Genomic DNA, 12,484 nt, shown 5'->3' on the forward strand with positions numbered 1-12,484 from the left:
ATTAAACACATTCTGACCACTGCTCCATCTACTGTGGAGAAAATCATGCTTACTTCCGTTCTAAATTGGAAGATTCCATCAGCGCCTTCAGCTCAGAACTGACAGCAATTTCTGAAATGCAGCTGTAGCCAACTATTGTTCAGATAAATCTGTCCAGAAGTGGTCTTCATGGAATAATTGCATCCAAAATTTACACATTGAGCATGGAAACAAGTTTAAGCCGCTCAACTATGCATTAAAAATACTAATGACTAATGAGTCAAAATGTGAAATATTTTACTATAATAGAAAGCTGCTTGATCGCAACATGTTGAACAGTGGTACAATAATGAATATCTGCAGGCAACAGTGAAGCATGGTGGAGGTTCCAAACAAGCTTTGGGCTGCATTTATGTGAATGGAGTTGGGAATTTAGTCAAGATTAATGGTGTTCCCAATGCTGAGAAATACAGGCATATACTTATCCATCATGTAATGCCATCACGGAGACATCAGATTGGTTCTAAATACATTTTGAGAGATGGAAGGACTTTTACAAGCCTACATCCACAGAATATCTGAGGTTAGTTCTCCAAGATGTTGGGAAAACCCTACCTGCAAAGTTCCTTCAATGTCTGTGTGCAAGTGTACCTAGAAAAATTGATACTTTGATGCTGTTTTGAAGGCAAAGAATGGTTACACCAAAAAATGTATAAGATTTAGATTTCCCTTTTGTTTATTCAATGTGCAATTTGCAAATATTAACACTTCCATTTTCTAAAGCATTCTTACTTTGCAGCATTTTTCCTCACCTGCCTAAACTTTTTGTACAATACTGTACATTTGTTATAATGATACAGTAATTAATGGTTTGCAGAGAGTTGGTTCACAAATAAATTGTACAGTTTAAGTCTTAATATACTGGAAATCTTTCTGAAATTGTCAATATAACTCTACATTATGGAGTTTTTTTGTTCTATCTGGTTAAGATCTGACCAACATTATATATGCAAAATAAAAAGATGGAAGGCTCATATTCTGTTTTTCTTTGCTTTGTCTTCATTTTTTGTATATCTTAATGTTATTGTTTAATGTTTAAATGATTCAATATTACACTCATATGTATGTGTTCATTAAAACATGATGCCTTAAAACACCAAAGGATGAATGACCAAAACATAATTTGTCATTTGACATATTGATCATGCAGAAACTTGGATGTCATGCTTGAAACAAAAAATGCTCAACAGTTTTATTCTTTTAGTACTGCTTTAATGAAGCTCATATTAAATACATGGATACATGATGTTTAAAATATCCAATGTGGTACCTGGAAAGAATTTGCATATAAAAGAGACACTTTATGCAAGATGCACCAAAAAAGTGTAACAAGAATTACCTGCCCACCATGGAAGGGGTTACGTCGCATTCCACCGATCTCTCAAATCTTAGTAATCACAAGATCATCCAGTGTTAGGCGATAAAGAATTTGTCTTCATGCATAGAAACAATTAATGTGACTGCATTTTATCATGATAATATTCATTGTTATTTAAGGACAGCAACAATAACTAGATCTTGTTAGTTTTTAAGCCATTTTTACTCGGCCATTTTAACTCTAACTTATAAACGCTTGATAGGTCTGTTATATGAATCTGTGCTCTGTGACCGCCAACAATTGCCACAGTAAAACATAAAGGCAGTATTGCGTTTCCTAGCATAGAGCCTATGCATTAATTATATTACTAACATACATGGTAAGTGGCTAATCATAAGAAAATTGTGCGAAGGACACCGAAGAATTGCTGCGCTTGTTTTACTGCCACATTCCAAAAGCCACCAATCAAACCATGTAATCATTTACTCCAAAACAATACGAAACAATAAGTTTAGTTAAGGGAACCTAACGGCTGATTCATGGCGCTCCTGAACCACAGACAGCATTAATCAGCGTCCTATTCCAACTTTTTGGGCAGGTATGTTTCATTCTGAAATACTTCGGCATTTTATAGAAAACATACATATAGAAGCCGGTTGAGGATCATGCCACTTGGGTGACTAGTTCAAGTCTTCAAAGGTCTCTCCCTACGCACACATTTTGGGAGAGACCTGTCACTGAAGAGAAGAGGGGCGATGAGAAGTCCTCTTGCTTTAGTCACCCCAGATGTATAGTCACACAGACCACTTTATTTTTGTCCCAGGATGGCTTTTAAATGTATATTTGTAGAATAAAACATACTTGGCTGAAATTAAAAAGCCTGTGGCTTGGGCAGCAAACATCAGCTGTCAGGTTCACTTTAAAGAAAAAGTATGCCTAACAAAATTAAGCCCAATCACATTTGCAGTTAGAATTTTCTGCTGGAGAACAATTCTTCATATGATGGAGGAGTGCCTAACTCAAGTGATACAGAAGAAACCGAGGAATCTAAAGTTTGATGTGTGGACCATGACTGGGGATTAGGACTTCCGAAGGTTTCTGTCACTGTGGGAAAGAAAAATGTGTGTTACCTTCAATGTTAGAAACCCAAGTGCACCACCTACTGTACACTGTGCAGAAATAGCCCAATACATCCAAATGCCGTAAGATGTAAAGATGTACCTGAGGTATTATTTGTTAACCACTATTGAACATTACAGTAAGCTTTATTAATTGCTAACAGGAAGAAGAACCAATTCCTAAGCAGATGTATCTTCATATATTAGGCCACATAAATATTAGAGAGCACCATCATTTATGTTGTTTCTACCATCAAGAAATTGTGAGTGGAAAAATCCTTGTAAATGTACATACCGTATACAGAATCTGAGCCACTCACGGTGACAACTGTGACTATCTTTCTAGAAGACAATTTTACTGGTCTCTTGACACAACAATGGAAGCAGCAGGCAGCGACACAACGCACAATCACGAGTAATAGAACCAGCAGGACGATCCTGGAACACAAAAAACACTAACTTTAATGGTCGTATTGAGTTCGTTTTTTCCCAAGCATGCATGTTTCTTTCAAGGGGCAATGAGGAATAAACTAATTTAACTGTTTACAGGGGGTACAAAAGATGTTTAACCTATTTCACCTGTCCAGGTACTTTTTTTCCTTTCATCAAAGTAATATGTTACACACATTCAATCACACATACACACACACACACACACACACACACACCATACTCCATGTAACACACACATACCTACTGCATGTAACACACATGTGTTAAGCTATGTTCACATCACATTTTAGCCACAATTTTAGCCACAATTCAGTGGCTCCATTGGGGCTTCTTTAATGAAGCCCAGAATTCAGCAGATTCCACCATTGAGGGCCATTGACCTCCTTTTCAACAGTGTCTACCTTTTTTTAAGGAGAGAGCAAAAGCATTTACCACTGTTCTTTTTTGCTCATCTCAAAAAAATGGACACTGGCAAAAATGGGGTTAGCAAAGTGCCTCTGTCTGCTTCATTAAAGATAGTGGCCCATAGGCAGAAACACCCAAACCCTATTTTTCAGGGCTTCAACGGATTCACTGATTTATTGCTAAAATTTGATGTGATCCAAACAGTTCTCCTAAATTTGGTGTTTTTGCTTTAACGTGTGCATGAACCTTGCCTTTACTGATATGTAGCTTCTTTTATGTACAATATACAGTATCTAGACTAGGGGTGTGATCCTCATCCCTTCTCTGTGGACGTCTTCATGATGACCATACCTGGATGGTTAAAAAGACTAAAATTAAATACAGCAATAAGAGAGCAACATGTCAGGAACAGCAAGGCGCAGGAATCAACCCCGACCCCACCGCAGAAAAAAAATGTGGAAGGGCGAGATTTAGGCCAGGTAGGACAATTAACTCTTAATGAATGACAAACCTGACTCCAAAAAAAGGCTAAAAAAACCTTTAGCATAACAATGTTTTGCCTTTTTGATCCTCTCTCACCTAGTTACCGTATTTTTCGCTTTATAAGACGCATTTAAATTATAAGACGCAAAAATGTAGAAATTGTCAGCTCACCTGAGGCTTCTCCACATCCATACCCACACGGAAAAAAGGCTGAGCAGCCTGTCCAAGACAATCAAAAAAAGAGTGTTGTCCAGGGGGAGACAGAATCTTCCATTAAAAAGCAATATTTATTAATCCATAAATAAAAATGATGTGTTGGTGTGCCACAAAAGTGAGTGAGCGTTAACTAATGTGTTTCGACAAACGTCTTAATCAATCATTTGTCGAAACGCGTTGGTTAACGCTGCATATGTGCATTATGCTGTAATGTGCGAGATATAATCTCACTCACTTTTGTGGTACACCAACACATCATTTTTATTTATGGATTAATAAATATTGCTTTTTAATGGAAGATTCTGTCTCCCGCTGGACCACACCCTTTTTTTGATTGATTATAAGACGCACCTAGATTTTAGAGAGTAAGATAAGAAAAAAAATATTTTGAGCCAAATAGAGTGCAAAAACCTTTAAAAAAACCCAAAATATTATCTGTGGCTGATGCTCTGTTATTGGAAATCTGTTAATTACAGTACAGTGCCTGCAGTACCGTATATTGTGACTACCACCCCCCACAACCTCAGGAATAAACCCATTTACTGTATACATGGATGATTTCTGAAAGATGAGGGAGGTGGTAGTCACATTTGCAATAAACACTTTGAACACTACATTACAGTGTATATTTACTAGTGATGAGTGAGTGTACTGGTTGCTCGGGTTTTCCCGAGCATGCTCGGGTGACCTCCGAGTATTTATTGTTGCTCGGAGATATAGTTTTCATCCCCTCAGCTGCATGATTTACGGCTTCCAGATACGCTGAATACATGTGAGGAATGCCTGTTTGTTAGGAAATTAACTTAAACGCTACACCATATCTTACGCAAATTGCCTCTTCAGAAAAGTCAAGCCAGAGCTGGTATGTCACTCTCCACAAGGAGAAACCTTACCCCTCAGACCCCACACCTTGTCTTAGGTTTTGTTCATATGTCTATTCACATATCCAGTTTGCTCCGCTATTAAGACAAACAGAATAAGAGATCCGTAGTATCGCTTACACAAATGTAGAAAGCGTAGTCCCATAAATTATTATGTGGTCCTTCTGAATTCAATTTTTAAAAATGGAAGAAAACGTTCTGCATGCAGGACATCAAATGGACCCCATAATAATCAATAGGACCCATCTGTCTCCATTTTTCAGCAGTTTATTTATTCCGTTTGTCTGCTCCTAAAACGGAGCAGACAAATAGATTGTGGTAAGGAACATGTGAACAGAAATGTAATATTACCTCAAAGATCCAAATAAAAATCAATTTATTCAATAGTTACTGTATGCTAACAATTGATGATCAAGTCAGGTTCATATACCCAGCATTTGTTTGTTTTTTAGTAAACTGTAGCATATAGCATCCAGCCAAGCAGCTTACTATATTGTTTGAGCAAGCATGTGGCTACATGACAATGTTAATACCTTCCCCAGTGCCGTGTCCGTATATACTAGAACATTAGCTGTAACTGCATATCACAAAACATCTTGTCAGCAAGGCGAGAGGTGCACTCCTTACAATTCAGCTTTGGCATCTGAAAAGATTACTAAGGAGACTTCTGTCCTGTAAGATTGACTGACGCTTGTAAACCTGCCTCTCAGTGCGCTGCTAGGCACTTTTCACACCTACCGCTCACTCATCCAGGACCGCAACTTTAAAGGGAACCTGTCACCCCGAAAATCCGGGGTGAGGTAAGCCCACCGGCATCAGGGGCTTATCTACAGCATTCTGTAATGCTGTAGATAAGCCCCCGATGTAACCTGAAAAGGGAGAAAAAGACGTTATAGTATACTCACCCAGGGGCGGTCCCGCTGCTGGTCAGGTCGGATGGGCATCTCCGGTCCGCTGCGGCGCCTCCTATCTTCTTTCCATGACGTCCTCTTCTGATCTTCAGCCACGGCTCCGGCGCAGGCGTACTTTGCTCTGCCCTGTTGAGGGCAGATAAAGTACTGCAGTGCGCAGGCGCCGGGCCTCTGACCTTTCCGGCGCCTGCGCACTGCAGTACTATCCTCTGCCCTTAAGAGGGCAGAGCAAAGTACGCCTGCGCTGGAGCCGTGGCTGAAGACCAGAAGAGGACGTCATGGAAAGAAGATAGGAGGCGCCGCAGCGGACCGGAGACGCCCATCCGACCTGACCAGCAGCGGGACCGCCCCTGGGTAAGTATAATCTAACGTCTTTTTCTCCCTTTTCAGGTTACATCGGGGGCTTATCTACAGCATTACAGAATGCTGTAGATAAGCCCCTGATGCCGGTGGGCTTACCTCACCCCGGATTTTCGGGGTGACAGGTTCCCTTTAAAATGTAACATTCAGCCATCACCATCATAAAAAATGATAACGAATATACTGTCACTGCATAGCTTTCAAAGATTGGACTTTATGTTTATTTTGGTGTTATTTCTTTATGGCAACTGTAACGAATGGAAGTAAGACCTACTATAGCCCCATGTGTCTTAATTTTATATGTAGTAAATTTGCAAATTGTCTCTTCAGAGAGGAAGAGGACTATAACTCTAGGGCCACCTATTGGAAGCAGCGACATTTAATTTCTTCTTATAAGTTCTTGTCTGGAGGCGTGATTAGTGAGTTCAGTGTGAGACAGTGAAGGGAGAGGAAGCATGTGAGGAGAGCCTGGGAGTGGAGCTGCGACTGAGCTCACCCCAGGATTAAGGTCAACAAAGCAGACACGGGAGTCCGTGGTTGTATGGGAACTACAGGCCACGCAGCCAAATCCGGAGGGCAGGAGATTGCAGGTCTCCTGGCCATAGCTGACACCAGAAGGCACAGCCACATACCAGAGCCCAGAGTCACCACGAGGGAGTGACACCTGGAAAAGGCTCAAGCTGCCTGCCATGCGAGTAGCATTTCACTAAGTGGACAGACTGAGAGAGGGACTTGAAGAGAACTACAAGCACCAGGAACCCATAGAGCAGCACAGTAGGGAGGTATCCAGCCCCACCTGGCTAGGGGAATTCTGAACTGCTTCCAGGCTGCCCGAATCTCCAATACCACCTGTTACCTGTGCCCCGGACTGCAACTACAATTAAAGGTAAAGAAACCACAGTCCTTGTATCCTCCAATTATTCTGGCACCCCAATGTCCACAACCCCTCATAGACTGTTCTGGTAGCCCTGGGGCCCCGCTCCACCTTTGGGGAGTCAAATCATCTCAGCTGCAACACCACCCGCCACAGCGGTCCCCTTAAGCAGCGTTGGCCATCTGTAGCCAAACACCACAGATGGTGTCACAAATAATCCCCTATAAACATTTCCCTCATCCCTTTTAATGCACGTCAAGGGCCACGGACTGGGTCACTGCTGTCGTGACCACCCTTTTAAGAGCCATGTGACCCGGTTCTGAGTACCCCATAGCCCTAGTGAGTGTCGCACATCGCTTTTAAGTCTCCTCACTCTGACAAGCTAGGCTCGGCTTGTCATTCTCAACAAGGAGCAACATAACCCCTTAGACTATATGAAATAAAGAAAATGTTGTCAATATGATATAAAAAGTATATAGCATGCTAGATTACACCTAGATTACACATGTATTTGTGACATGCAGCACCTAACAGACAACACCTAAAGAGCCGCAGTACTCGGGACCATCTATGCCGATGTTTTTGCTGAACCGTAACAAATGATAGCTGGCACAACACTTTTGGACCATTTCTTCTGTGTAAAACAAAGGCTTTCTTATTATACGTAACACACATGGCATTTCAATGGTATTGGTATTATTTGTGAGTGACAGAGTAATTCTCAAGCTTCTTAGCTCTGACCTTTACTTTCTTTATCGTCCACCTCAATGATACCATGTGTCCTCTTCTGGTTGGATTAGGAATTCTCTAAACCTTGAGAACTGGTTAACATGGTGCCTGTTTTAGCCCTCTCCTAGCAGCCTAGGAGAATTACACATCCCTCAGCTCTGTTATGCTACAGCTGGTACTCATTAATGTTGAAAGGAAACGTCAGTCTCTGCATTCTGGCTGTGTAATAAATCAGTTGCTTGTGAACTTGCTCTAGAACGTGCTGTCCTTAGATTTTCCTGTTTCTGAACACACATCTTACTTGTGGCCTATAGCCTGGCCAACAGTATGTAATACTTCCTTCTTCTTCAATAGTTCCTCTCCAACTCTCTCCTACAAATAGGAACTAAATTCCTATATGCACACTTTACTTTTCCAAACATGAGCTGGGACTAATTGTTTACTCTGTCATATCTACAGTGTGTTCCAAATTATTATGTAAATTGGATTTAAGTGTCATAAAGATTTAATTGTTTTGTTTTTCAAATAAACTCGTGGATGGTATTGTGTCTCAGGGCTCAATGGATCACTGAAATCAATCTTAAACACATGTGCTAATTAGTTTTCCAGGTGATTCTAATTAAAGGAAAACTACTTAAAAATGATGTTCCACATTATTAAGTAGGCCCAGGTTTCAAGCAATATGGGAAATAAAAAGGATCTCTCTGCTGCTGAAAAGCGTTAAATAGTGCAATGCCTTGGACAAGATATGAAAACATTAGATATTTCACGAAAACTTAAGAGTGGTCATCATACTGTGAAGAGATTTGTGACTGAAACAGAGCACAGACAAAGTTCATGCAGATAAAGGCATAATGAGGAAGGTTTCTGCCAGTCAAGTTCATCAGATTAAGAGAGCAGCTGCCAAAATACCATTACAAAGCAGCAAGCAGGTATTTGAAGCTGCTGGTGCCTCTGGAGTCCCTTGAACTTCAAGGTGTAGGATCCTTCAAAGGCTTGCTGTGGTGCATAAACCTACTATTCGGCCACCCCTAAACAGTGTTCACAAGCAGAAACAGTTGCAGTGGGCTCAGACATACATTAAGGCTAATTTTCAAACAGTCTTGTTTACTGATGAGTGTCGAGCAACCCTGGATGGTCCAAATGGATGGAGTAGTGGATGGTTGGTGGATGGTCACCATGTCTCAACAAGGCTGCGACGTCAGCAAGGAGGTGGAGGAGTTATATTTTTGGCCGGAATCATGGGGAAACAGCTGGTAGGGGCCTTTTAAGGTTCTTTAAGGTGTGAAAATGAACTCTCCAAAGTATATAGAGTTTCTGACTGACAACTTTCATGGTATAAAAAGCAGAAATGTGCCATCAGGAGCAAAATCATCTTCATGCATGACATTGCACATCTCATACTGCAAAGAATACTTCTGAGTCATTGGCTGCTATGGGCATAAAAGGAGATAAACTCATGGTGTGGCCACTATCTTCCCCTGACCTCATCCCTATAGAGAACCTTTGGAGTATCATCAAGCAAAAGATCTATGAGGGTGGGAGGCAGTTCACATCAAAACAGCAGATCTGGGAGGCTATTCTGACTTCATGCAAAGAAATGCAAGCAGAAACTCTCCAAAAACTCACAAGTTCAATGGATGCAAGAATTGTGAAGGTGATAGCAAAGTAGGGTTCCTATTAGTGATGAGCGAGTATACTCGTTGCTCGAGATTTCCCTAGCAATCAGGCAACCCCCATGTGTACTTATGCTGACTAAAATATGTAAATCATTCAGCTGCGGTGAAGAAAACTAAATCTCTGAGCACTAAAAAACACTTTGAGGACACCCAAGCGTGCTGGGGAAATGTCGAGCAGCGAGTATACTCGCTCATCACTAGTGTTGAGCATTCCGATACTACAAGTATCGGTTATCGGCCGATATTTGCTGTATCGGAATTCCGATACCGAGTTCCGATATTTTTGTGATATCAGAGATCGGAATCGGCGTGTGCGGTGCGTATGGTTCCCAGGGTCTGGAGGAGAGGAAACTCTCCTTCAGGCCCTGGGATCCATATTAATGAAAAAAATAAAGAATAAAAATAAATATGGATATACTCACCCCTCCGACGAACCCTGGCTGTCACCGCTGTGAGCATCTGCCTCCGTTCCTGAGAATTGCAGAGAGTGAAGGACCTTCGATGATGTCTTGGTCACATGAGCAGTCATGTGAGCGGTCACGTGAGCGGTCAGGTGACCGGTCACCTGACCGCGACATCATCGAAGGTCCTTCACTCTCTGCAATTCTCGGGAACGGAGGCAGACGCTCGCAGGGTCCTTCGGAGGGGTGAGTATATCCATATTTATTATTTTTATTCTTTATTTTTTACATTAATATGGATCCCAGGGCCTGAAGGAGAGTATTTGTGTCCCATTGACTTGCATTGGTATCGGGTATCGGTATCGGCGAGATCCGATATTTTGCCGGTATCGGCCGATACCATCCGATACCGATACTTTCAAATATCGGAAGGTATCGCGCAACACTACTCATCACTAGTTCCTATGTTAACATGTAACTTGGCCTGTTAGGATGTTTTGGAGTTAAATAGCTTTTTTGTTCAGTGAATGTTATTAGACTGACTGTCATTTGCATGGAACATTTAGGAAAATCTGAGAAAAATGTCATTTGCATAATAATTTGGAAGCTGGTGTAAATACCCAGGAAAATAATATATGAGAAGTCTTCAGAGAGGTTGCCTAAATGATTTCTCCACTATTACAGTAGAACATTGTGGTAGGGATCTGCAGGAGACATGTCAGCATAAAGCTGCAGTGTACTGTTTGCCATCATAGAGCCTCCAACACATGGCAATGTAACCTGCAAGAAATCTTAAATGGTTCACTGATTTAGACAATCCTTATTTGTTAGAAGCGTTTCCCGACTATAACCAATCTGTGATACAAAGGCACAACAGTGGAAATTGAAGAGGTACACCATGTATAGAAATGATCCCTTATTGATAGAATAAGGCTAAGTTCACATTAGCGTTTGAGTCCGCAGCGTGGTACCCAGGGCTGCCACTAGGGATTTCAGGGCCCCATACTGTCAAAATTTTGGGGCCCCCCCTCAAACTCCGCCCAGGCTCCACCCCTAGTTCCACCTCCACCCTAGCTCCGCCTCCACCCATCGAACCTTCCACAGTCCTTCCGCCCACTCTTGGAAAAACTCCACTTCTGCACCACGTCCTCACCAATCACACATTAACACCATATCATATACATAGCTATCAGCTTTTGTTTTGACCAAAAGATGTTTTTAAGCCGCCACGACCACGACAAGGTAGACTCTTGATCTAACTAGAGGAATCTGACTAGTGGAACCGTTGGTGAATATCAGTCTGCACTTGGGATGGGCCGTGGGTCTCCTGACCTGAACTCAGCAGCCTCACAGCATGTATGAGCATGCTGGTCAGGAGATCGGCGCCCGATCCATGCACTGCTGTGTGAGCGCACCGATTTTCCCCTTTCGAACATTACGCTGCCATAATAATAAAGATGCTTCCCAATCATATATACTCTCTTGCATGAATTATTCTCCACCCCACTTCCCAACCAAAACTTATAAGTTACTGGATGATCCTGAGCTGCTGCCTGATGTTGTAATTGGTCATTAGGTTTTGCAGCAGGTCAGGATCATCCAGTAACAAATATACATTGCTGTTGGGGAGTGAAAGGGGGAGGGGGAAGGAATGATTGTATCATACAATCACATACTGAAATGGTGGACAAACGAATACATGGACTTGTTATTTACTCACACAGCCGATGTTGCCACAGCGCGCACCACCCAGTCAAGAAGAATCTAATGGTCGCCTCAGCCTGCCCACCGCTGCCGCCTCAGCCTGCCCACCAAATAAATGGAAACAGTGTATATTATTGCATATATAATCACCTATTATGCAAAACTAAAAAATATCTTTATAGATTTTTAATAAATACCAATAAAGTGTAGAACATAAATACACCTCAAAACTTAACTCAAAGTGATCGTATAAAAAATAAAAAGTAGTCAACAGTAAAGGGGAGATCACCCCATTTATTTACTACCCAGGTTAATACGATTAATCCCCACAGTTTTAAGCGTGCCCTAAAAACACATTTGTTCAGACTGGCCTACCGCCTCAATGCATTAACCTAACGATCCCTGTGTGGCCCATTCAAAAAACAAACCATAATCAGGTTCCTCGCATTATGTTCTCATTCACTTTATGCAGTTAGAAGCCCTCTGTGTCTGTACTGCTACATACTGAGGCAGTTAACTGGTTCATACAGCTTTACATGAACACCTGAGCCTTAAGGTACGGTCACACTAGACGATATCGCTAGCGATCCGTGACGTTGCAGCGTCCTCGCTAGTGATATCGTCCAGTGTGACAGGCAGCAGCGATCAGGCCCCTGCTGTGCTGTCGCTGGTCGGGGAAGAAAGTCCAGAACTTTATTTGGTCGCTGGACTCCCCGTAGACATCGCTGAATCGGCGTGTGTGACACCGATTCAGCGATGTCTTCGCTGGTAACCAGGGTAAACATCGGGTTACTAAGCGCAGGGCCGCGCTTAGTAACCCGATGTTTACCCTGGTTACCATCGTTAAAGTAAAAAAAACAACCGCTACATACTTACCTACCGCTGTGTCCTCGGCGCTCTGCTTCTCTTGTCT

General features: G+C 42.0%; 1 protein-coding gene across 2 annotated transcripts in view; it reads right to left on the reverse strand.

The window, feature by feature from the left end:
- Positions 1-1,249: 1,249 nt before the first annotated feature.
- TMEM207 (transmembrane protein 207) overlaps positions 1,250-12,484 on the reverse strand; it is a 72,736-nt gene continuing 61,501 nt past the window's right edge. Inside the window, exons 4-5 of one of the 2 annotated variants that reach the window (XM_069727110.1) lie at positions 2,771-2,913; positions 1,250-2,461 (exon numbers count right to left, since the gene is read on the reverse strand). In XM_069727110.1, the coding sequence (XP_069583211.1) occupies positions 2,325-2,461; positions 2,771-2,913 (280 nt within the window). In that variant the 3' untranslated portion in view covers positions 1,250-2,324. Of the gene's footprint in view, positions 2,462-2,770; positions 2,914-11,587; positions 11,672-12,484 lie in introns of those variants that run through there. The other variant, XR_011312452.1, reaches the window with a different exon arrangement.

The sequence above is a fragment of the Ranitomeya imitator genome, chromosome 5 (assembly GCF_032444005.1).
Source record: "Ranitomeya imitator isolate aRanImi1 chromosome 5, aRanImi1.pri, whole genome shotgun sequence".
NCBI lineage: Eukaryota > Metazoa > Chordata > Amphibia > Anura > Dendrobatidae > Ranitomeya > Ranitomeya imitator.